General features: G+C 36.2%; 1 protein-coding gene across 1 annotated transcript; it reads right to left on the reverse strand.

Annotated features, from left to right (window-relative positions):
• Nucleotides 1–233: 233 nt before the first annotated feature.
• Nucleotides 234–27230, reverse strand: LOC115438873 (adenylate cyclase type 4). The gene is given in 27 exon segments (XM_030162743.1): nucleotides 234–1141; nucleotides 3009–3133; nucleotides 3942–4056; nucleotides 4188–4295; nucleotides 4388–4534; nucleotides 6127–6285; nucleotides 6411–6495; nucleotides 7847–8022; nucleotides 9181–9258; nucleotides 9417–9554; nucleotides 10394–10478; nucleotides 10602–10699; nucleotides 10954–11017; nucleotides 11280–11333; nucleotides 11428–11459; nucleotides 11702–11878; nucleotides 12566–12725; nucleotides 12931–13089; nucleotides 14392–14519; nucleotides 14619–14730; nucleotides 16313–16467; nucleotides 17785–17934; nucleotides 18308–18469; nucleotides 19516–19728; nucleotides 23101–23147; nucleotides 23150–24329; nucleotides 27036–27230. Coding segments are annotated over 26 exon segments (3885 nt in total). The 5' UTR covers nucleotides 23973–24329; nucleotides 27036–27230; the 3' UTR covers nucleotides 234–1006.
• Nucleotides 27231–27838: the final 608 nt, after the last annotated feature.

Genomic DNA, 27838 nt, shown 5'->3' on the forward strand with positions numbered 1-27838 from the left:
GTTAGATACCACCGGGATCTTCAGGATATTGGAAATCCTTGGCTCAAAAAATGGAATGACAGAACCAAAAACCAAAAAAAAAAAAAAAAAAAAAAAAAAAAAAAAAAAAAAAATGCTCTTGGCTCCTTAAAATAAAAATAGTTCTACTTACAGCTCTATTGTATGTTACATGTGTTTATGACTACGTTCAGCCCAAACATGATTAAAATGTGACCAGTACACATAAATTCTATGGTCTCATATTTATTTATTGATACCATATGCTGGGGATTGAACCCAAAGAAAAAAAAACATTCAGTTTCACAAAACTGTCTAGTAGTGCAAAATATGTAACCTCAAAAGGTTAAGCTGAGCTAAAGAAGTAAAAGCTACTTAACAGACAAAACAACAAAGATGAGGCTTGATTTTCATAAAGCAACTCATCTTCAGTACCTCTCAACACTCAATAAATTAGTCATAGAACAATGGTTTATGATCAGGCAGTGCATGTGATCCAGATAAGTGTAGCAAAAATGTGTTTAAATTTTAACACCATCTTATATTTACAGTTTATATTATTCCACATAAAACATGAAAACACTCAGATATGTTTAGATGATAAACAGGCACAGTACTAAAATAGCAACAAACAAACATGATTTTCTATTGAATGGTCCATGAAAAGAAAAGTAGAAAAGTCTGTTTTCATTTGCAGCTTCAAGTTTCAGGTCTGGAGTTGACTGTTCAGGATTTATTTAGTGTCTCATCTGAAAGACAAAGGCAGTCCGTAGGGTCATGTGAGTGACTACTACATCACCACTCCAGCACTCAGTCAGTGCAGATGTTTGTGGTGAACACAGGCCTGTGAAAACAACCAGGAGGGATTTCAAGTCACCGCTGTTGATTGTGTTCGTCTGAATGAGTCACATAGTGTCTGGTTAAATGTAGCAGTTCACAAAATACATAACGACCACTTGTGGCTTCAGTTTAGGCTCGGGTTTGAGTAATAAGTTATTGAATGAGGAGGTCAAAACGGGGGAGAAGACTGGTCTGTGTTAACAAAGTAGGTGGTGAGTTCTCCTTTTCCCTTGACGTTGATAACTCCTCTGAGTGTGACGCTGAAGCCGACGCTCTCGACCATCTGAGCTGTCTCCTCTGTCACCTGGGAGCAGAATTACAGACACTGTGAGATTTTCTTTGTCAAATTATCGATCACCCTACTAGTATACTGCCCCTTTCCCACTATGATAATGATACAGGCATCCCACCAACTTATCTACAGGCATACATGTGCATACAGGCACCGCACACACACACTCTTAATTTACATATTTTTATTTTTTTTTCTTTCCCTTCAATACCATTTGTTACGTACAATACTTAATGATGTTCATATGTGGGGGTTTTTTTTGCTCCTCGATTTACTGTTTTATAAGGAAACTGTTTCTTTTGACATTAAGACACTTGCTGACAGCTTTATATTTGTTAGAAAGAATGAAAATGTATCTGAAATTGTAATGTAAATACAAAGATATATGGGTTGTTTAAAATTAAAAAAAAAATCAAAATAAACAATAAGTTATATATATATATATATATATATATATATATATATATATATATACATACATATACATATACACACACATATATACATATATTATATATATATATATATATCTACACACACACACACACACATATATATATATATATATATATATATATATATATATATATATATATATATATATATATATATATATATACATACACACATATACACACACATATGTATATATATATATATATATATATATATATATATATATATACACACACACATATATATATATATATACATACATACACACACACACACACATGCATGTATATATATATATATATATATATATATATATATATATATATATATATATATATATATATATATATATATATATATATATATATACACACACACACTGAACAAAAATATAAACGCACCACTTTTGTTTTTGCTCCCATTTTTCATGAGCTGAACTCAAAGATCTAAAACTTTTTCTATGTACACAAAAGGCCTATTCCTCTCAAATATTGTTCATAAATTTGTCTAAATCTGTGTTAGTGAGCACTTCTCCTTTGTCCTTTGCTGAGATAATCCATCCACCTCACAGGTGTGGCATATCAAGATGCTGATTAGACAGCAGGATTATTGCACAGGTGTGACTTAGGCTGGCCACAATAAAAGGCCACTCTAAAATGTGCACTTTTACTGTATTGGGTGGTCCAGGGGGGTCAGAAAACCAGTCAGTATTTGATGTGACCACCATTTTCCTTGCACAGTCTTCTTCATGAATTCTCTGAAACAGCTTTGGAGATGGCTTATGGTAGAGAAATGAACATTCAATTCACAGGCAAAAGCTCTGGTGGAGATTCCTGAAGTCAGCATGCCAATTGCATATTCCCTCAAAACTTGTGACATCTGTGGTATTGTGCTGTGTGATAAAACTGCACATTTTGGAGTGGCCTTTTATTGTGGCCAGCCTAAGGCACACCTGTGCAAAAATCATGCTGTCTAATCAGCATCGTGATATGCCACACCTGTGAGGTGGATAGATTATCTCAGCAAAGAAGAAGTGTTCACTAACACAAATTTAGACAGATTTGTGAACAATATTTGAGAGAAATAAACCTTGTGTGTACACAGAAAAAGTTTTAGATCTTTGAGTTCAGCTCATGAAAAATGGGAGCAAAAACAAAAGTGGTGCGTTTATATTTTTGTTCAGTATATATATATATATATGTATACACACACACAACCCATTATTCTATTAAGGTTAATGTTTATGTACTGCTTCAGAAGTTGCAGATGTGTCTATTTTTCTTTTTTAAAACCCAAAAACATGTCCTGTGACATTGTTGAAATTCCTTTTTTGTAGCGCTAAAGTAGTTGACCTTTGTTTTAATAGATACACAAAGTAAAGTAAATGTTTCTCAGCATTAGGGCCTTTGCTCTTTTTTTTGACCTGTATCTTGTCTAGTACTCCTGTGCTGTCCATCCTGCTGGCCACATTCACAGAGTTCCCCCAGATATCATACTGGGGTTTATGAGCTCCGATTACACCTGCGATCACTGGGCCGTGGTTTATTCCTGCAGGTAATGAAAAGAGGAAAATATTTACAAAGTTTTAGATCATTGTGTGTTCATTTTCTTGTTTGCTTTGTGACATTTGAGAAAGAAGGTTTGGTTTAAAGTGCTGAATACAGTAGAAATACAGACACAGATACCGATACAAATAGAAATATTTTACTTTTAACTCCACATTCATCTGCCAGAGAATTCAAACAACATATACTTTCATTTGAATTATTTATTTTTATTTATTTAACCTTTATTTAATCAGGTAAGTTAGTTGAGAACTGATTCTCATTTCCAATAGCAACCTGGCTGAGAGGCAGTATACAAACAGGAAGAACAACAGAATAAATAAATGTACACATGTCATTAGAAACAAAGATTAAATAAACAGATTAGTGTATCAGAATTAGTTTTTTCTTCATTCATCTTCCATAAATCATGTGACGAGTCCTCGGGTTTATCTGGTTTCCGTGTGTGTAAAACTGGACGTAAAGTCGTTCAAACAACTTCCACTTACACTCACAGCAGAAACAACACTGACATTGTGTAAAAACACTGATGCTTCTCTACTCACACTTAAATCATACAATAATAATCAGTCATAATATCAGTTAAAAAGATCACAACAGTACTTTTACATAAGTACAGTTTTTTGCACTTGTTTTTAAATTGTGCTAAAGTAAAGGATCTGAATCAGTTTTTCACCTGTAGATGGACAGATTTCAGAGTTTTGCAATTTTAGTTTTCTGTATGCAATGTACATATGGCAAAACTGACAGTAAAGCTGACTTTGACTTTGACTTGTGCAGAGAGGACTCACCTATCCTGAGTTTAAAGCTGTTAAAGGAATGTTTGTTGATAAGTTCCAGTTTATTCATCAGAGCGATTGCAAACTCCATCATGGAGCGCACATGACTGTAGGACATCTCACATTTCTGTAGGGGGAACCAGAGTTCACGTTAATGTAGCTCAGAGTACCTGTTTGACTGCACCGATGATCAAGTAAGACTGGGATAAAAATAGTTTAACCTTTGTGAATGTGAGAACAAAGTTAGAGGAAACAAACCTTTCTTTCGTCTCCTGGAGCAGAGTGCGTCAGCCCTACGGCAGCCATGTACGTGCTGCCGATGGTTTTAATCTTCTCCACTGAAGAGAATTTGGGCTTAGAGAGAAGCTGCATAGCACAGAGAGAAATACAACACAGTATAATTAAAAAACAGATTTCCCACAGGAGGTGCTGATGGTGAAATTATGATCCTCTCATACCTCATCAAAGTCTGCTATGATTTCATTGAGGAAGCGCAAACACTCCAAGCCATCGTTGTTGGCGCTGCTTTCACTGTAAAACTCTTTGAACTGAGGCACAGATGCAAACATCACACACACGCAGTCATATGACTGACTGTACAGGTCCTGAAATACAAGTGTTAAACGAAAACATTATTTATTCCAACAACACCAACAGTGGGGTGACAAAACACTCATGTAGTATTTTACAGTGTGCAATGATGTTTTATGGACTGTTTTACTACCTATGCTTCATTACTTATTTTTACCATTACATGTACTAAATTCATTACTTATTACCTCCGCCAAGGAGGTTATGTTTTTGCCAGGGTTTGTTTGTTTGTCTGTTTGTTTGTTTGTTTGTTTGTCTGTCCGTTAGTGTGCAACATAACTCAAAAAGTTATGGACAGATTTGGATGAAATTTTCAGGGTTTGTTGGAAATGGGATAAGGAAGAAATGATTAAATTTTGGTGGTGATCGGGGGTGGGGGGGCCCACGGGGGGGGCCACTGATCAGCCTTGGCGGAGGTCTGCGCTCTCCGAGTGCTTCTAGTTTTATTATGTATTGAGAATCTGGTGTTGTTTATTACCTGGATCTTTACCAAGGATAAAGGACAAACAAAGTCTGTCTGTTTATTTGAACTTGCAGTTTAGGCACAGTTTAATTTGTTTTACTTTATTAACATTAACTCATGTGTCATAGCTTGATTACCTCCGCCAAGGAGGTTATGTTTTTGCCAGGGTTTGTTTGTTTGTCTGTTTGTTTGTTTGTCTGTCCGTTAGTGTGCAACATAACTCAAAAAGTTATGGACAGATTTTGATGAAATTTTCAGGGTTTGTTGGAAATGGGATAAGGAAGAAATGATTAAATTTTGGTGGTGATCGGGGGTGGGGGGGCCCACGGGGGGCCGCAGACCAGAAAATTTCATCAAAATCTGTCTGTAACTTTTTGAGTTATGTTGCACACTAATGGACAGACAAACAAACAAACAGACAAACAAACCCTGGCAAAAACATAACCTCCTTGGCGTGGGGGGGCCCACAGGGGGGGCCACTGATCAGCCTTGGCGGAGGTCTGCGCTCTCTGAGTGCTTCTAGTTCATTTCTTTTTCATCTTAATAGTTGGTTCCTGTTTTTTTAAATTAACTTGTATGAATGTGTTATGAATGTGTTTTCATCGTACACTCATCAGCATTTTTAGTTTTTGGCTGCAAATTGTAAACTTTGTGTTTCAACCCATTATAAAATGAACACTATAAATTTGTTCACTTCAAAAGAGCTCAACAGTGTTAATGTTGCAATTATCACCTTTTTCATTTTTAAAACATTATTTTTCTTCTTTTTTCACCTCTTTCTTTCTCATAGCATGCTGTTTTTTGTTTTAATTTAGTTTCTCCCAGGGTCCGTAAAACTTTGACTTAGGCTTACTTGCATGGTTTTTCTGCTGCTCAAGAGGTCATAGAGTTTTTGACTAAACATAAATAACATCACATCACATTAGTATTGGTCAAGTTTTGATAAGTTGAATGTTTAATTCCAAAATAGCAGGCAGTAACTGTGTTTGCCAAGTAAATTATGTGAATGCAAAATGTATTTAATTAACAAAGAAACTGCATTAAAAACTGCAGAATATTGTCTATTCATCCAAGTCACTTGAATGGATGTGAATGGGCGGTAAGTATGTAAAGTAGAATCTAATGGGATGTATTTTTCTCTACCTGGTTCTGAACATTTTTGCCCATGAAGAATGAGGCGACATGGAGTGGCAGAACATTCTGCAGAAGGAGCTTATTAACGTTCTCCATGGTCTCCATCTCCTCCCTCTCCAAATGGAAACAGTGGTCCAACAGGAAATCTACACGACAGCTGAGCTCGTCCTGACAGCAGGAGACAGTTAACGCAGATGAAGAAATACAGATTCAGCTGAGAAAAAGTAACACAAACTATCAGGTGCACATGTATATCTAAGCAGATGTACACTTCATATGACATTTTTACCTACCTGTCTGGCAAGGATGAGGCATATGATATAAAAGATGACCAGCCAAACCCCCGACATGATCTGAGGGTCTTTCAGGACGCCAGGCCTGTGGAAAAACACATTTAGGTATGATGAATCCTTCTTTTGAAGCCCTTAGTTTAACATTTATTTAATTCATTACATAATTTCCCAGACAAAAGTGTCCTGTATCTTACAGTAAAAAGGTCAATACCCCCAGGACATCCCTCTATCTATAGTTCAGTCTTGAATAAATGATGGTTAACTGAAACTCCAGGCAAAGATTCACAATCTGGACTTGGAGTACCACACAAAGCCAGGTAATCTTACACCTTGGCTAAGCAACACAGACAGTGTGATGATTAAAGATAATGGTGAATGAATGTGGACAAGTGGAAAGTGAACATGGGGACATGGACTTTAACAGGTCAGAAGCTTTAACACTAGATATTCATGAACACACACTTGAATGTATCTCATTCATATAAATGGTCCTTAACACATTGAAACTTATTCAAAAAGTGAATAAGGTGTTTTATGCTTAAGAAGCCAAATATTTCCCAATGTAATAAAACTGTCTAATCTTTAGCAAAAAATATCTGCCATGATGCCACTCGAATCTGTAATTATGATATCTTTACCTGGCGAGTTTTTTTTTTTTTTTTTTTTTTTGTAATTAGAATAAAATGATGGGTCATAAAAGAAGAAAAACATTAAGCAAGCTGTTATGTCAGACTCACACTGAGAAGTTGTGAAATTAATTTCACTCTTAAAATTATGAAAACAATCATGCTCCTCTGCTGAGATATAAAAAATGACTAGAAACAGGGTCGTTTCACTTTGCAGTGTATTTATATATTCATGCCTATACACCTTCCTACTTCTTGTTTGTATAGAAAATATTTTAACTCAATATAACCATGAAAAATGTTAGATATTTTTAACTCAAAAAGATTGACGACAAAAAATAAGTAAAAATAAGTGGCTACGTTCAAAGCTTCATCTACACCATTCTGAAACCTGCCAGTTCAGACCAAAGCAGCCAGATGTGCCACAACTCTGTTTTAACTGCTGCCATTTAAGTCTTTTTTGATTTATGTCAAAGTAGTAGCAGTGTTGTAAACTGAGTAGAGTGATGTGAGTTACTTGTATTTTTAACATTAATGGAGGACGTTTTTACTCTAAATGTCTGCTCAGCACCATGTTCTGACTGTAGTAAACTCATTCAAGTGTTATAGACACTGTGCAAAAAAATTAACAAAACCTAACACAATATTTTGTTGCTCTTTTGTTTATTACTATCCTGTGTTATCCTATTTTGTGACTAATGCTTTTACTATGAAGCACTCAAACTTCTAGATGAATAATGTTATTTTTGTGTTCCCAAACAAGGAAATACAGAGTTTATTCAACTCTAAATACTGATGGCTGTCACTCACGTTGTGTTGTTGTAAACTAGGGTAACAAGGCAGAAGGACCTCGGGGCATAAACGTGAAGGAAAAGGGCCAGGTAAACCACCACAGCAAGGGTGAGCAGCAGTATTTTCACTGACATGCAAGTCCTGACGAACACAATCACTCCAAGCATGGCGAGCAGGCAACAATACAGGTAGTACTGCATGTTTGAGGAGAGAGAAACAAGGTCATTATAGTAAGTAGGTTATTATAAGCACTGACATTTGAAGCTTGTACTAAGAACTTAAAGTGCAAATTTATGGCACTTCACTTTAGCATTTCCATTTAACGCATCTTAATGTTTCTACTCCACTATATCTCAGAAGTGAATAGTTTACTTTTTACTCCACTCCATTTGTTTGACAGCTTCAAATTAGACTTTATCATCCCCTTCCTGTCCAGTGATAAGCACATATGTCAAAATGTGAATATTTTTGATCAACTCAAGGATGATGTGTTCCTTTATAGCAGTGTCTCTCAAACTGTGGGGTGGGGCGGGCCACCCCAGGGGGGGCATGAAGGCTGGCTGGGGGGCATGGGCTCTCTCCTGGGTGTTTTTTTTCTTCAGGTTAGAACATGTAGCAAGTAGAACTATGGTTTTAGCACTAGAGCACCCTGGACTCATTTTAGGGATGTGCAACAAACCAATCTACTGCCATGGTGATCTGTCACTAGACTAGAAAAAGAGTTTAGGTTTGGAGAATGGACAAGGATTGGACTGGAAAAGAAAAATGTGCAATGGTTCTGTTTTTGCACAGTTTGCACTTTAATGTTCTGAGACGTACAATATAAAAAGGCTCATTGCAGCCACTGATATTGTTAAAATGTTCATCTTTGTTATGAAAATTTGTTTTGTTGTTCTAAAAATTGCAAAAAATTATTATCATAGTTGTATGATAATTGCAAATTTCCTATTTTCATTTGGAAAAATATTGTTTCAGGGAGCAGTCTTGTTGAGTTTATTTGTATTGTTCAATCAAAAATCCAAGTTATTTTTAATTTGCACTATAAATTATTCAAGGAAAAGCAAAAAGTATTGTTACAATATTGATGGTTCTTTCAATAAAAGTTATAATTGCACCACTTTTACAATATTGTTGGAGTTCAGGGGGGCCTGGGAATTTTTCGTCCTCCAAAGAAGGACCCGAGAGAAAAAGATTGAAAACCACTGCTTTATAGGGTTTCTCAGCCCTCTGGGATTTACTGGAAAATACACAAAAAGCTGAAAACTGGCCTGATTCTCTAAGGTCAACATTTTAAAGATTACAAACTATGATATGCAACAAACAACATGAAGTGCTCCTTTGAAGGTACTTACAGGCACAGTGTAGAGTTTGAGACCCTCCAGTTCTGTTCTGTTGACGATTGAGGTGCAGTTGTTTCCTGGGAGGAAGAACTGGAAGGAACAGCAACATTGCAAACAAAGAAAAAAGAAACAAGAAGAAAATATGGATGAATGGAAGGACAATTTATTCCTGAATGACAGGAAACACGAGGAGATTGCCAAAAGTATTGCAAAATCCTGTAACTGGGAAGCCAAAAAAAGGAACTTACAAAGTTGAGGATGGCCATAAGCAGGGTAATGAGGACGCAGAGAGTGACCACAAACACCCGCAGTGCCGCCCTGGTGGAGACGCCACGGGATAGCCCTGAAATCCACTGGACACTCAGGGGCATCTTAGACTGCCACTTCTGTCAACAGGAAGGAAAAAATAATAACAGCTGAGGTTCACATAATCATGTTAACGTTTCTTATTCAAACAGCAGTGATTAAAATTGGATTAAAACATAACAGTTATTGTCGAAAAAGTAAATAATTTCCAGTTATAAAGATAACAGTTACAACCTTTTAGGATATACGAATCAAAACAAGCACTATGAAAATGCTGAAAACTTTGAAAATACTGAAAATAATAGAAACTCTATAGAGTGTGAGGCTAACAGTGTAATCCTGAAAAAGTAACAGGATGCCTTGAGTGGGCGGGTGGCATTTCCACCTGCTGCCACTGCTTTTCCCTGTCGGCTTCTTTCTCCCTTTTTTCTCCCATTTTGTTGTTTTGTACAAGTGAAAACTGGACTATTTAGTAATAATTGTTATTTCTACTTTTTAAGACATGAAAGTGTTTTTTATGGACCTGAACAATATGCAAATATTTTGGAATGATCTGGGGTTGATATTTGTCAGTAACTGGTTTTAGATGGATGAGCATTTAATGGGAAGCCTTTACATCATAAAGAAAGATCATCCATTCAAGCAATATTATGTTCACTTCTTGCATCTTTCATCTGTGGTGTAAAGAAGCCACTGTGACCATAAATTCAATAAATGCTCACACTAAGCTGAAATGAAACAGCTGCACATAAATTAGGAAAACAGCATAAATATGTTAATGCCAGGTTAAGAAAATTAATTCAAATTGTAGGAACGATGCAGAATTTGCCCTTAAGTCACAAGATAAACCCTGTATTTATGTTTTCTTTGCAGCCAGAATTTGAAATTTGTAAAATTCTCTTTAGTGTCCTGTGTTTACCTCCAAGTATCCAGTGAAAGCGATGGACAGAAGCAGGATCAACACTGGGAAGGTCACACCATAAGACACAGCCATTTCAAAGTTCCTGGAAGGGTTAAGATGAATCATAGGAGCTTTTCCTCAGTGTGTTTTGAAATGAGCAGAATATGGACATAACCAGCTCGGAAATGTGGGCGTACTGTGTGAATGTGACTGAAATGTTACTCACCTCTTAGAGACAAGCATCTGGACTGTGAAAAGAGTTACGAAGATCAGAGCTATGCAGCTCACTGAGTGGTGTAAACCCTTTACCTCTGAGAAGCGGAACTGACAAACAACACACAACAGACAAGGTAAATATTACTCAGAAAACATAAAAACACATCATCTTCATCAAATACACAGAGAACATAAACATGCTAGATATAACACTAGTGCTAAATTATTTATGTATAAATTCAACTTTACTTTATCTAATTCTTTGCTTGACTTGACAAAGGCATATTTATTCATTTTTTGCTATGTTTGAGTAGAACCATTTTTAATAGTCTCAAATTAAAGCAATTAAAGGTTGAAACTACCTTTCTCTCCAAACTTATGTCATTGAACAGCAAAGTTAAACAGTTGAGCTTCTTTTTTCTCCTCCTAAAAAAGATAAAGGATGAAACTGTGACTGGTGTTTGACAAAAGTGACGCAGTTAAGAAAGCATTTTTCTTGTATTAATAGATATAAATTTTTTCAACAAATACTTCAGAACTTAAGTAACATAATATTGCTATCTTTGTCACTAATCCTGATAACTAATGTTCATCATGTGTCAGATGAGGCAAAAGCAGCATATAAATAAAGCTAAATTACAAAAAATACAGAAAATAACACAAGAAATTTAAAGATTACAGTACTTACCCTGCAGTGTCCATTGTGTCTAAAGATCCTCTGACACCATTATCCACAACCAAACTGGAAAAAAACACAAACACATTAAGCTTTTCTTAGCCCACACAAAATGAGACTTTAATTATTCATATTGCAAATTTCAAAATGTTTATCTCACCAGCCAGAGCTATTCTGATCAGGAAGTCGTTCCTAACGCAAATAAGAAACAAACACAAAATACCAAGACTATAATATTATACAGGTCATTCAAAGGCATTCAAATGATGTGTAATATTTGCTCTATGACTTTGTAATGTGTTCCTGGCAACAATGTGTATGCATATAAAAGATAAACAAAATGAATTAGGACATTTTTTGCATGTGTACTTGTACTGTATATTCATATAATAAACTTTTATAGCAATAGAAGGAAGGGAGCACAAAGTACTGACTGAAGACTGCTGTGACTGGTTCATTGCAACATTTTTGGGGATGACTGGCTTCTTGGGGGTCTTGGCATTGGGGTTGCTTAGATCTGCAAAGGGGTGGATTGTGTGCCAGGACTGGAGATACTGAGACATCCGCACCGACGCCCGCTGCCTAGTCTCACCTGACGCAAGTGTGTTGGGCTGAAACGAAAAAAGGAAGTATTTTTTTTAAATAAGTGCATATATGATATACATTCACATACTTGTAATTCACTGGCAACTGAAAGTAGTAAAATGCTTCAACCCAAGCCTGCCTGTAGTCATGGAAAAAGTATTAGACTTAGACTTCCTTTATTGTCATTGCACAAAAAAAAACACAGCAGTGAGATTTTGGCAACGAAATGTCCTATTCAGATCCTTATAACATATTATGAGCCAAATGGTAAAGGTAAAGGGGTCCATGTGCGAACAAAGAACAGACTTGACAAGTATTCAGGAATTTTGGACCATTTTGTACAATTTTGTTGAGAATAATAATATATCTGTTGATGGTTGGATGTGTGACACAAATTGATTTATTTTCGTATTTATTTGATTGTGTGTGTTGTTTTCTCCCCTGTAATATTATTAATTGTTTCTTTTTTGTATTTTCATATACATATATACTCTATGTGCCATGTTGTTTGTCTGTAACTTGTTCTCTTGGTTAATAGAAGAAAATCTCAATAAATGCATGGTTAAAAAAAAAAGGTGCAGTACAATGGCTCCTCACATTGAAGTAGTGGGTTTAAAGAGGACAATATCTACATCTAATATGTTGTGATTACAGTTGAATGAAATAGAAAGAATTAAGACATCAAAAATATATATTATAATAAATGGTCATACCAATCTTTGTCTCCTAGAAACAGTCTCTGGTTGGTGAGGATCAATCACCAGGTAGGTTTTCCTTCCTTGAAGAAGAGGGTCTCGACTCCCTCCGTTCCCATCCTCCACTTGGTACGCCCCATTCAAGTGCTGCAGGGTCTCCTCTGTGATGTGGACTCGTCTGCATTAATAATAATTCAATCAATCAATCACTCAATCAAATTTTATTTATACAGCACCAAATCACAACAAAAGGTATCTCATGACATTTTACATTTGGATCTGGTCTAAACCAGATTATAATAAGCCAATTCAGACACCGACACAATCCTCCACAGTTTTAGACCAAGTAGAAGAAAGGCCTCAACAAGAAAATGGACCCTCACCCAGGCAGGCCTCCAGACTCCATGTGATTGGCTAATGTGACATCATGTGACCACACATCGTACTGCCATTTCTGCAAACCGATGACACCAGAGAGCACATTGCCAGTGTGAACGCCAACCCGCATACTGATCTCTACCCCGGTTGCCTCTCGCAATTTACTACAAAGAGGGAAGAGAATTGACAATTCAGAAATGCTTTATAGTGTAATAAGTACATTTTGGTCATGTCTTGTTGTCTTGTTTTTCTGGGAAGATGCACAACTTTCAAACACAGGAAATTAAGCAAATGTGTTACTGAAAGTAAAACAAAGGTAACTGCAGTATTGTTGAGGTGACTTCCACACAAATTTTTCACCACATCAAACCTTTCCTAAGTTATTTATCAGTATTTGTTATTTCATCCTTTTCAGTGAAAATCAGGTATTACATATTCTGATCATGTGTATGTTCATAAAGCTCAGTATTAATTCAAAGGTTATTATATCCAAATAGAGAAAGCTGAACAAAAAAAGAGTTTTTCAACAAAATATATCATTAACTGAACATAAAAACAAGTGTCTACAACCACTGTCATTTGTCAAGATGACGGTGTTTCCATGTTCACAATAGAGCCTCTGAACATCCAAATGGATCATATCTGATTCATGTGAAAAGATGAGAAACTGCATTTTACCTGAATTATTTCAATGTATTGATCAGATTAGTGGTTCAACAATTATTACATATTTTAGATCAGTAGATGCTTTTGCTCTCCAGCAGCTGTTGAGGTCCTTGAGGGTTAAAATTGTGTGCATGTATAGCATTTTTGTAATACACATCTGTCAATCTGAGTCTGTCTATACTAGTATACTGGTGATATATTAGTAAACTTCTACTAATTCCTACAATATTAGTGATCATAAAGAATTTAACGTTTTGCTATACAAAGTCAGGGATCAAGTCCTACAACACATGTTAAAGCTGTTTTAAAGCTATTTAAGACTGCATAGAACAGAACACCAACTAAGCGCTTTTACATTATTTTAATAGTACAAATCCAGCATGAATGAATCATTTCCATTTTATGATGCTTCCACATTACATAACCTTGTACTTGTTAAAATTAACCATGTAACAGCAGCTTAAAAAGAGAGGTGAAGTAAAAATGCCAATAGAACAATGAGGAAGTTATATGGAGAAAATCAGATGCAAATTAAGATTTTCATACAGCTTTCATTCCAGTGAAGGCGGAAATTTTTTGAGTGCACAAACGAGAGCTTGGAATATATTACTTTTCCATTATATAACATTATCAATTTCCTCCCTGAATTTATACAGTTAATGTGTATCTGAAAAATGAAATGCCTAAGGACACTATTTGTTCAAAAACCCCTCTATTAGTCTTGGCTTCATGAGAGGACATGAGTCAGGTAATGTGGAGCAGAAATCTTCAGACATAGATAAACATTCAGATAGACTGACCTGATGGCAGTGCACATGTCCAGTCCCATCTGCACACAGTTCTTGGCGTGTGAGGGGATCGGGTCAGGCAGACCAGACACGCAGTAGTAGCAGTCACCCAAAATTTTAATGCGAAGGCACCCATTCTTCTACAAATACAAACAAACAGAGGGTCAGACAAAGATATTTAGTCTATAAACATGACTCTTGTACAGCCAGAGTTGGTCTCAGATGTGCTGTAGTTATACCTTGGCGATGTCATCAAATCTGCCAAAGAGCTTGTTGAGCACAACAACCAATTCCTCTGGTGAGCAGGTACTTGCCAGCTTTGTGAAGCCTACAATGTCAGCATAAAGGATGCTACACAAAAGCACATAGACAAACACAAGTATTTAGCATTGAATCTTGCAAAAGAGTGTGTATAGAATAGAAATATCCAATGTAAAGTAAAGAGGAGATGAAGGTTAAGCCAAAAATAAGACACACTTCCTCAGCGCAACTGAGTATATAAAGACACTCCAGATGCAACTAGAAAAGCACTCAGAGAGCACAGACCTCCGCCAAGGCAGATCAGTGTCCCCCCCCCCCCAGATCACCACCAAAATTTAATAATTTTTTCCTTGTGCCAGTATCAACATTTCCTGAAATTTTCATCCAAATCCGTCCATTACTTTTTGAGTTATTTTGCACACGGACAGACAGACAGACAGACAGACAAAAACAAATGCCAGCAAAAACATAACCTCCTTGGTGGAGGTAACAATGAGTCAGTTAGTTGTGAATTGTTAAATTAATCTACAAATATTCTGACAGATCACAGTAATTTTTAAAGACCAACAGTCAAAATTCTCTAATTTCAGAGTCATAAATGTGCATGTTCTTTTATTTCTTTTATTATTATTATTATTATTATTATTATTATTATTATTATTATTAATAATAATAATAATAATAATAATAATAATAATAATAATAATAACACTAATACTACTAATAATAATAATACATTTTATTTATAGGCGCTTGGCACTCAAGGACACAGCAAAGTAAAACAGGAGAGTATAAAACAAGCAATAAAACAGAGTAAAAATAAAAGGCAGGTAAAAAAACTGGACAATGCAATTGTGTTCACAAAGAGAAAGTGGTCCTGAACAAATGGGTTTGGAGTTTGGATTTGAAAAGAGGGAGTGTAGAAGTATTTCTGAGCTCTGGTGGCAAGGAGTTCCAGAGATGGGGAGCAGAGCATTCATGGTAGTGAGACAGGCAGAGGGAACAGTGAGGTGGATGGAGGAGGAAGATCTGAGGGAGTGGCAACATGAAGGAGGTCAGACAGATATGGAGGGGCGAGGTTATGGATGGCCTTGAATGTCTATAAAAGTATTTCTTCTCTATGACAGTAAACTGAATATCTTCAACCAAACAAGGCATTTGAGGACCTCATATTAGACTTTAGGAGACACTGAGCAATTAATTGATTTATTTAGGAAAATGATGAACAGATTAACTGAAGTAGAAAATAATCATTAGTTACATCCCTGAAATTCACAGTTCTAATATTTCTCAAATGCTGTCCTGTAAAATTCAATTGCTCTAATCTGTAGATGTAAAATATGTGTCTTCACAAGGTCTCTCTTGGATCTGAGACATTAATGAATAAATAAATGTAATAATAATGGGTTAAGCCGACTGCAAGAAAGAAGTTACAGTAGTCATTCATTCATTCATTCATTCATTCATTCATTATTATAACTCAGATACACTGAGATAAAGGCCTAAAAAAAGGAAAACTCATGAGAAAAATAACAAAATCTTCAGGAAAAGAAAAGCAATAAAAACATTAAATGAATTAACATTGCATACACAATATGATGGTATATTTGTTATGTTTTACTATGGAAACACTGAACTAATCCCCTCACAATGAGGCAAAACTGCTCATTACCTGACGTCTTTGTGCTGTCGTATGTAGAGGCTGTGGAAGTTGTGAAAGTTGGGTCCATCCTCCCTCTCACTCTTGGGTTTGGACAGCCTCTTTATCACCTCTGCTTTTAGCTCTACGGCGATGTAGCGTGGCAACACCGACAAAAGGAGCCGCTCCTGTTGCCGTGGAAACAGACAGGATGGGGTTACTTGAGTGAAAAAAGTGGCAGATGACTTTTGAGACTTTGTACATGGCTTTTCAGCCCAATGGAGGTGATAATCTGTTAACGCAGGCCGTAAAAGAAATAGGCAGTCGTCAAAAGCCTCCTTCAAACGATGCCATGTTTACTCAGTGGATCACGTTTCATCTATTTGTCTCCTTGCTCTGGATACTGCCCACTTGGCTTTGCCTGTTCTGTTGCTGCTGGGCTTCAGACAAGTGAATGATTAATCTATTGACCTAATGGCCAGAAAATTCTACAGCAACCAAACACAGGTCGTTCACATAAAGTGCCCTTTAATACGAGCAATTAAACATAACGATTTTCATTTTAGATTCACTGCAAAAAATGCCCAATTAGAATGAAGCCAAATATTCTGAAATACAACCAAACTGTCTTATATTAAGCAAAAATATGCCAATGGGGTAAACAAAATTTCCTTGGCTTAAAATGGGACTAAATGTCTAACCAGTTAAGTACTGTATTGGACCTAATGAGAAAATTCAAGCAAGTACTACAAAAACACGGTTATTTAAGAGAGATTTAATATTCTACAATTGAGAACACTCTTGTATCTGCTGGGAAATTATACACATCATAGTTTTAGTTTTCTATTGGTTATTCTGGTATCCTTTTAAAAACAAAAAAAAACCAAGACTTAAAGACTTTTCTCAATGACAAGATTATTTTTATTGTAAGCAAAAAATAAGACTAATTACTCAGAAACAGGACTGTTTTATTTTCTTGAAGTTCCAGTTTTACAGGAACTGATCTTTACTTTTCTATAAACAGGCTCATATTACTTTTGGTTAACATTTTCATACCAAGAAATCAGATGTGGAAGAATTATTAAGGTTCTTTCAAGAAAAAAGTCCAGCATGAAAAATTCAAATTAAACCCACAGTGTGTCATATTTTTGGATTATAATATCCAAAAATAAAAATTCATAAGTTTTATATATTTCTTAACATGTAACTAATGTTTTCCTATTATGTTCAAATTCAGATAAAAACTTAATTTATTTATTTTATTTATTATTGCAATAGGATGTTTGAGTTGGTTGCTTGTTAATGATGACATATTCCCTTTGTTACGTTAACGTTATTATTTAATGTTACATGTGACGTCTTTTGTCTTAGTCACACAGAGTGTATGTTTAGAGCATTCACTGTGAAATGCGGAAGTGGTTAATCTATAGTCATTATCGATTATTATCTTATCTTCATGTTCAGTGAAAGAAAGCATATTGATTTAAATGAAGTCAGTGTTTAACCTGCTGGTATTTTCTTATTTCCTTCTGGGAGCGTATTGCGCTGAACTTTTCTCTCTTCTGATTGGACTTCCTGAGGTCATGCTCCGTCATCCACAGGTGGAAAATCCCAACGCAGTTCACACATATGAATAATACACCATTTGCTACCAGCTGAGAGAGAGGAGAGGAGAGAAATAGATAAATATCCATACTTCAGTTAAAATAAACATATTCTAATTCCTAGAAGACAAACAGCTCTTTTGGTTGAGCAGGTTGTGAAGTTGAAAAAATAAAAAATGCTACATGTAATTTGCACTTATTCCTGAGAAACTGTAAACACGTGACATGGATTCAATTCAGACGCTATTTTTTGATCCATGCAAAAACTGCACAGCTCATTTGCATGACTTTGCATATATTTCCCATTGAACCTAAAAGATGTACAGTTATTTGCATTTCCCTGTCAAAAAACTTTGCTCTAGCATAAGCATAGCACATGAGAGATGTAACAAAAACACTGTATTTAAAGACTGCAAATTTTTACCTGCACAGCAAGGTCCGCTGTTTCAGGACTTGTGACAGGGACGTAGATGCTGATGATGATAATGTGTGAAACGCTGGTCCCAATTCCCACCATGAGAGCCCAGGCCAAAGAGAGAGGCAAAATTGTGTACACACTCAAAGACAGGAAGAGGAAAAATGCCACCTGAGAAGGAGAATGGACAGCAGAAAGAGAGAAGGATAAAAAAAAATGAGACAAAAGACACCATTAAAGATAACTTATATAATAATAAAGGGTTAGTTCAGTTTTAGAGATATTTTAGAGCACAAAAAAGCCAATAGACTGTTAAGTGGCTGATATTATCTCTCCTGCCTCACTCAAAAACAAATCACAAGTTCCATAAATATCTTTGAATTTATCAGAAACATCAAAATCAAACTGAAAATCAAATTAGCTTTAAGACTCTAGGCAAAACAAATTTTTAGCTATTATTTTCTGTAGAAGTTAGTAATTCCAGTGGAAAAGCCTAACATTAGCTAATGGCCAAGGTCTGTTGATACTAAGTTTGTAAAACAGTTGCTCATGACCTGATTCAGCTACACTAAAAAAAAAACCCTGATCCCCTTGGATGATAAAACAACTTCAAAACAGGACAGCGATAAAATTTATGTTGGTAACAGTCAGAAGCTTTGAACATTTTTTCTTCATATGGATAAATATAACAGGTAATCAGACAGTCGAAATACATAAAGTGTCGTATTTAGGTTTGAGATGACTGTTTAACAGACTAGGAGTAAACATCTGTGACAAAGACATCATGTAAAATAAAACAAGAAAATAAAAACCTGAGCATACTCTGCTGTGTTTTGGTTTCATGTACTGCTTCTTTCTGTTCCTGCTGGTGTTTATGTTGGTGTTTGACACTGGAAGGTGGATGTTTCACAGCAAAAAAAATATTGCACCAAAATGCTGCAACCAAGACCACTTTGTAAATTCAGAAATCTGCACTAAAATTGCCCAGAGTACTGTTTATAAAGAAGAAAGTTCATGTTTTCTTATTCGCCTGTGTTAAATAGAACATATTTAATTTCACTGAAAATATGAGAATGCTGCCCCAAGTTTAGTCAGTGAACTCATTACCAAGTCATATACTGTGATAAAAATATTGACTAATATTGAAAAAAAAACCCTCCGTGATCACATTTTTGGTCATATGGTCCAGCTCTACTTGAATTCTATAAACTTCTCACCTGTTCCCATGCAGTGACACGACCTCCGGTGAAGATGAAAACTATGGCAGTGACGTATAATGTCCCCCAAACAAACAAGGCCAAGGCTCCTCCACAGCGCCTCATGGTGGCCAACCAGGGCAGGCAGACAAGCAGGATGGCACTCAGACATAAAACCACACACACCACTGCCAGGGCACCGACATGGAGTTCCTGTAGTTCTTCTGTGTCAAACTGAAGCAGGAATGGCAGTTCAGTAAACTGAAGTTTACTGAAAACATATCATCATATTATTTAGTGTGGGAGAAAAATCTGTGATTAGTTCGCCCTAAATGTTACACTCTGAGTAAGATCCAAATCACAAGATGTGGAGCAACATTAACACTACAAATGATTCAGGATGCACTGCTCTTTGTAATGTACTTTATTCACCCTGGTTCCACTACCTGTTAAAATGAGTTAAAAGTGTCTGTGAAAGCCATTGGAAAGAGAATGAGCAGTGAAACCTCCAAGCAAGGCTCACGCTGCCAGCTTAAGTAAATTAGTTGGTTATTTATACTTATTGTTTGAGAAATAGTCATTAGCCACATTTCTCCCTATACTCAAGTTGCAATACACTGAGTTTATTTTTGTATGTTTTGTATGTATTTTCCAGTCATACTCTCCAGTGTTTATTTTGTTTTTCTAAATCTACCTCAGAAAGCCACAGAAATTTAGACAGACTTGCAGGACGAAACTCTTGGGTTTCCTTGATGAATCAATACTGCAGAACTTGTCAGGATAACCATCTTCACTACAGAGCCTCTAAATGTCCAAAAGAGACATATATAGAGAGAACGACACTTATATGTGTCTTTAAGCATATGGATGGGATTACTAGTCATCAATGCTCGTTATTAAACATCAGATTAATCACTCTAAACTCATACACCCCTCATTTAGCCAACAAATATTTCTGTAAAACTAAACTTAGTTTTGAGTCTTTGTAAAAAGTAAGTATAAATTTGACAGCAGTAAGGTAATCTGCTATTTTTTTTAAACCATTGAATGGATAACCAACTAAAAAAAGTAATAATAATAAAGAGCACCTCATGTTAATATTCATGGAAAACACTATTGACTCATGCCAAAACCACCCATCTATTCCACACTAAAAAATATAATTAAAATATTGTTTGTTATAGATGAAAGTCTGACGGCTTTAAAAATCTGATGTATTATTTGTATTTAATTAGATTAGATTAGATTTAATTTATTGGTCCCCGTGGGGAAATTTGTCTTCACTGACTGAACATTACAAGAAAAAGACAGCAACATTATACAACACAGACAACAACAACAACAGTAGGGGCAGACATAACAAAAAGAGACATTGATGAAGCGACAGTTAGCAGACTGGTCAGCCTGTCAGCGGGGCCTGGTGTTTAATCGGTTTCTGATATTAAGTAATTTAATCTTCATTCTATTAGAGACATGTTAAAAAAATGACTACAATCTGGACAGGACAGAAGAGTAACTAATTCCACTGTTGTATTTTAAAATCATAATAAGAAAAACATGAAAACATTCATAAACAGCTGATGTTTAGAAGCTGAGATCGTTATTTCTTCAGCAGTGCTGCTACCTTGCCTCAGTTGTACCAATAACAGACCAACAATTCAAGTAAAAGCTGTTCTACAACCTATTTGAGTTGATCAGTGTCTTGTCCATTATAACTGCGTTTTTCATTTGCAGTTAAAACAGAAGACCCATTTATGCTTTTACTGTGCCTCTATTATCTGTGAAGGAGAGAACATAGCTACATAATGAAACTCATGAATGCCATAATCGCTTTTTGGAAACACAGGTTTGATGTGCTACTTCCTTGAGAAGCATGTACTAAGTGAATACATTAAATACTGAAGAACTGTTTTGAAGTAGTTCTTGAGTATTTTCATTTCTACTACTTAATTCTTGAACAACTCCACTACATCTCGAAACAAATATAAAACCTGTTATTAAACATGCAAAGAAATTACTGATGATGGCAGATACCAGTAGAAGTTAGGCGGCTCCACCCCAACTCTGGTTATGCAAAAATTATTAGTTTGCTCAACTAATTACAAAAACACATTATAATTATGTAATCATGGTAAGGATTATGTAATAATTACATAGTGTTTGTTGTAAAGTTTATGATTACTATGGTGATGATTACGTAATTTTTTTTAAATCTACATGGAACCAAAAAATAAATTCATTTTTATCTCTAAACTCACAATCAGTATCGTACTTTGTCATATGATGTGCTTTTTCAGAAGGATCATACTATCATTGCATAAATAAATGTCACTGCTTTCCCAGTTTTCCTACTCTATCAGTATTAACATTGAATGACCCAAGCACTGGTCTAATAATTATTTGTATTTTAAAGTGTGTCACACAATGGGTTGTTTGTCAGGCTAATGACTGTATTTAAGTCTGTTTATAGTGATAGCTTTAAACACTGTAAGTGTTCAGTTGGTTCAATTTAACCTATAGAGATTTATTAAAATGTTGTTTTGTTTCCACCGAGGAAATAAACAATAAAATAACTTCAAGCAGCAAAAAGAGCAGATGAATATTATGCACAGAGTCTGGTTTTATACAGATGATGTAAAACACAATGTGAGAGATATATGATGTTTAAGTGTTATAGTATCCCAGTTGCTTATGGCAGTGTGGTGAGACAAATTAGTCTATGGCAAGTTACGAATTTGAGGCGATTAAAGAAAAATCGTTGCTGTCACAGGCAAAAAGGTCGGGCACCATAGTATTCACTTCATCACTGTAAATCTCTATTTTGGGTTCCTTCTAGCTGCTGTTTAAATACTGCCAGTTCAGGAGTGATGTAAAAATGCCAGTGGCTTTTTACTGAATGGGAGCAACAATAGTAAGAAAAGATATAGCATCACAGCCTAAGCCCACCATAAACCTCGAGGAAACTTGGTAGAGTTTGGTTTTAAATATCACACACTGAAAGGTGTGAAAAACTGCAACTGAAATCATGGGATGGGATTTTACCTCAAAACACTGTCATATTACTAACAGCTCTCAGTAAACCCCCCCTTTGTACCATGTGCATGCACAACCACAATGTAAATATGTAAATAATATTTTACTTTCATCCTAATTCTATATTTATATGAATACCAAATTTCTCATTTGTCTCTTTATATTTCATTTTTTTGCTAATTTGTGGTTATTCTACCTGTCTTTTTCTCTACACTTGCTTGTTGTTTCTTGCTGCTGTTAGCTGTGAAATTTTCCCAGGGTGGGATAAACAAAGTCTTATCTTATCTTATGGTTTTAGAACCAGTTAAATTCTGTCAAACTATATTGTCGCTGTCGGCCGGAAACCTCTTATGTCCAAAACAGTAAATTTTCAGGAAACTGGAAAATATATGTTCTAATTAAATGAATAAAGTTAAGAGATGTAGTCACAAGCAGTTTTCAACATGTTTCATTGGTTAAATATTTCTAAACCCATCAGGCCAACGTGAAGACTGACCAATATAATCGTTTTATGACAAAAAAGGCTAACAGTGACATTCTTCATGTTTTGGGTGTACTATGTCTCATTCTCACCCTTCCTGTGGTGGGGATGAGGACGATGATTGCCACACAGAAGGCCAAGACAGCACCAGCCCCGTCAGCATCGCCGGCGTCTCCTCCACACACCGTAAAAAGGCCCTGTGAACGGCGTGATAACAACAGCAAACTCCCTCAGCCACAGTGCTCCTCCTGGACCGAGTGCTTTGCCTGTCCTCCTCTTCATCCTCCTCTGCCCATCTCATGTCTATGCTGTCCCTCGGTTGGGAGACACTGCATGAAACGTCAGGAAGTACAGATTTGCTGCTGCTGGGGGAGATGTCAGCGTTTGAGTCACCCCTGTCATCCATCGGGCAAGAGCTGGAGCTTTTACTAGAGTCTGAAGCATCCAAACTAGATTCTTGGAAACTGTCAAAAGAGATGGGATTCTTTTTCTCACAGGAGCTCTCTTCAAGTTCATGTCCATCACAAAGGTCAGTGCTAAAACTAGTGTTGGCGTAACCTGGGCTGGACTTGGAGCTACAGTAGTCTGAGTCACTGGAGCTGCTTGGTTGAGATGAGATGGTGCTCTCTTGTTGCAAACTTTCAGTGGATAAGTTGACGCCATCGTCCAGACCTTGTGGAGTTCCTCTCAACAAAGAATTGGCTTGAAGAGGTTCAGGGACCTGCGCCGTTTTTGCCACACCCACTTCCACAGAAACCTGAGATTCACTGAGTACAGACTGCAAAATTTTAGGATCAGCATTTTGTGTTGTGTGGCTTAAATCATCCAGTTCCAGGTCATTCCCTTCAGCGACTTGGCCCTTCTCTTCACTGGAGATGACCACAATATCCGGCATCACAGCCACCTGTGACAGGTCTTCTCCAGTCCCACTCCTTCCCTGAGAACCTTGTGACTCATGTGGCATCGTGTATGTGTCAGGATCTTGTAGGTCGTCCACTTGTCACTTTGTGTTTCCACGCTGTCTATCTCTGTCAGTACGATAAATAAACACCAGGGCAGTGTTTACTTCTTTATCTATTCCTTGTCAGGCTCCATTCATCGTCATTTAGGCAAAACATTACAAACAATATTATAAATTAATTCAAGAGTGAGTCCAGCTCCTCAGTTTTATAGCAGAAAATAAATTATAATAATGATGTTGGCTCTCTTTGAGGTTACATAGATCTATTCAGGTCCAAATGATTGTTGATAAGAAATCTCAAAACACATTATAATCTCCTTTGACAATCGAGGATCTGTAACGGATAGAAGAAAGCTCTCACTGTCAAAAAACAAACAGGTAAGTGATTAGAAAACCACAAGAATAAGAGATCTGGGTTATACTACTGAAGAATGATGAAAATAAAAGGGTTATTTCTACAAGTTATTGACAGTCATTGTTGTCTACATCACCACTATCAGTCATAATAATTTACACTAATTTCTGTGCATCAATAAAGGCTGCTTTGTTTAGTTTTAGGGGATTAGTGATTGCGTCATTGTTGACTTTCTCAACATTTAGGCTGATTCATGTATGGAACGATAATAAATAAAATGCTGGATGATCACCCTCATGCGTCCATCAGTGAATATCATATATAACATCTGTAAAAATTTGAAAATGATGTAAATGCTGTAACAAAACAGAAAATACAGGGAGACTGGATGACTGGGAAGGGCATCGAAATGTTCCAAATTCTGTTGATGACATTGATTTGTGCATTGGAGTAAAGTTAATGTTCATTATTTTCAGTTTATTATTATTTATTACCTCCACCAAGTGTAACGGCAGAGGTTATGTTTTCATCGGGGTTTGTCTGTCTGTCTGTTTGTCTATTAGCAAGATAACTCAAAAAGTTATGGACGTATTTTCATGAAATTTTGAGGAAATGTTGATACTGGCACAAGGAACAAATTATTAAATTTTGGTGGTGATGGGGGGGACAACACTGATCTGCTTGGCGGAGGTCTGCGCTCTCTGAGTGCTTTTCTACTTTTATTTGAAGTTATAGCACTTTCAACAGTCTTCACATTGAACTAATACAACATATATTTCAGTTAGTAAATGTCCCTCTGAGGCTTCCTTTTCATTTTAAGCTTTTATTACTTTTCAGAGCTTAAACTATCCTTACTGCAGAAAGGAAGAGTTATCAGAACTTCTACTTTTACGTTTTTTTACACAAGTATATGTATGCATATTGTAAAGAATACGTATAAGCCTGTACCGCTGATAAATCTTACAAATGAATGTAAAATGCCTTAAAGATAAGCATCATTAGCATAGAAGAAAGAATAAACTGAGCTAAACATGCTGTGCAGTTTTGTTCCACAGATCAGAGACTGCATGTGATCATGTTTCAAATAACTGTACATGGTTTTAATACCATTTGAATGACAAACCTCTTCTAGCTGTGTCTCCATTATGCAAAAAACTTGTTAGTCCTGCTGCACACTCATCAACACACACGATGTTCACTGTGTACTGGAATGACATGTCAGCGACGCACCCATTGCAACATTAAAAACATTTTTCCAGCCACCACCTACACTCAGCAGCTCACTTTAATGTGCCCCTCTGCTGGTTTCCTCTTTTGTGTCTTCTTCCTTGTCATCTGACTCCATCCAAACGCTCTCCTCCCTGTCAGTGTGCAAAATATCACAAACGCCCTAACAGTACCCCACACTCAATCTGCTCCAATGTTATCATTAATTCTGGGATTAAAAATATCTCTTTAATCTGTCTCCTACAGGTGCATGTCTAGTTTAATGGCAAAGTCATGCAGGGATTACGCTGAAATTCATCTGAGTTATGTGTTCACCTTGATTGACCTGCTGGGACTATTTTATGTTGGCAGGCATTGATTTCACATTACATAAAAACAATCTGGGATCTTTACAAAAGAGGTCTTGTGTGTTTTTTTTCTTTTGGCCATGACACTTCTGTGACACAGAGCAGTATTGACAGTACATTTATTGTTCGTACCGCTGTTTAGGCTAACTCGTCTCATTCCCCCCCCCCCCCTTGTTTTTTTTTTTTCTATTGCCACTACTGTGTTCACTAATCTAAGAAGTAACCTGCAAGAAGAGGAGGGGTTTCCATAAGAAACTCCTTTGGTTAAAATCAGCTCAGTGATGTAGTATTTTTACTTTGATTCAACAGCCTCAGATTATCTTTTATAATCTGGTCTAAAACCAGAGATTCACCAAGATAGCCAGTTTTGAATTATATAAAACAGACACAAAATGTGTACATTTAACAGCTGAGATCAGTTTAGTAATCCTTTATGTTCAATAAATTAGTTTTTCATCTCTATTTTTAACTAAAACACACTTAAATGAGTCAGTGTCTTAAGTGAAATCACCATCCATGTAATTTAGAAACCACATAATGTGATTTAAAGTCAAAATTGGGAATTTTTAGAATGAACTACAGCTGAGAAATCTAACATTTTCTTAATTAGCCTGTTTGGTGTATTTCTGCTCATTTTGATTAGCCTGTATTATAATTCCACCTAAAATAGTCTTGACCTGTTGAGCTTGCGATGAGGATAGAACTGAAAGACAAATTAGCTATGGCAAATTATTTAACCACCATATGAGAAAAATCAATAAAGCTATCTTTAAGATCTATTCTTTTATCTGCAGTGTAACGGATGGCTGCATGTTTAAGCGTCTGTACACTTGAATAAGCAGCTAGCATTTAACTAAGATGTCAAAACATTAATGCACAGACAAAAACCCCAATTTGGTCGGATATTTCTAAAAAAAAAGTGACCTTTTTGAACCAATTTACTGGTCACTGCCTACAATTTACATCCTATTATCGTAGTTATTCACCTTGTGTTCGAAACATTATATGACTAAATGTAATTTATTGTAAGTTTGTCAATGTGGAGGGCAGTAAACAGGATTCTTCAATTAATGAAAGATCTCAGAAAGTTTGTGGTTTGCGTGTAGCTACAGGTCATAAGTAAAACTCTTAACTTACCTCATTGTATCTCTATTGAGCTTCTCTAGACGACAATTCCCATCAGCGTTTCCATCGCAACTTCGTCTGCCATCGTTTAACTACTGTCAAAAAGAAAACGCGAACATTTTTTAACACGTTTCAATACGTTTAAATGCCGATATGCCCTGAAAAAGCCGTTTGTTGTTCACAGAACTCGCCTCAGCCGGGCGCAAAGCGACTGTGTGTGAGATCTGAGGAGCGCGAGACAGACAGGTGAATGCGGGGGCGTGTGCGCGAGCGAGCGAGCGAGCGACAAGCGCGAGCGCACACTCCGGTCCAGCTATGCAAATACAACGCGAGGTAAACAGAGGCTGAGAGATGGACAAGAGGAAGGGTCAAAGGTCAGACAGCAGGTGCGTTGTCTTTACAGGATGCGCTCAGGTGTGTCATTACCTGAGACATCTTAAATATCGGACATGTACACACAACACGGATTTAACCCTAAATATTGTAAAATACTGTAAAATAACGACTGAACCTCGTTTCATATTTGTCGTATAATTAACCCTTTCATGCATACTGGTCACTACAGTGGACATCTATTTTCCATCTGTTCTCTTTTATATTCATGGGTTTTGTTGTTTTAGTTCCATATCAGCCAACATATTGAACACTTATGCACCATCCCAAACACTGCAATTCATACAATTACTATAACTGTGCTGTTCTTGATAAACCTGATCTGCAGTAACATGTTTGAGAGGAAATAAATTGCTAGTTGTTATTAGACTGTAATAAACAGTTTTCTTAAACAAAAAGTTTTTTTGTGCATATTATCTCCA

Source organism: Sphaeramia orbicularis, chromosome 18, assembly GCF_902148855.1.
Source record: "Sphaeramia orbicularis chromosome 18, fSphaOr1.1, whole genome shotgun sequence".
In the NCBI taxonomy this organism is placed as follows: Eukaryota; Metazoa; Chordata; class Actinopteri; order Kurtiformes; family Apogonidae; genus Sphaeramia; species Sphaeramia orbicularis.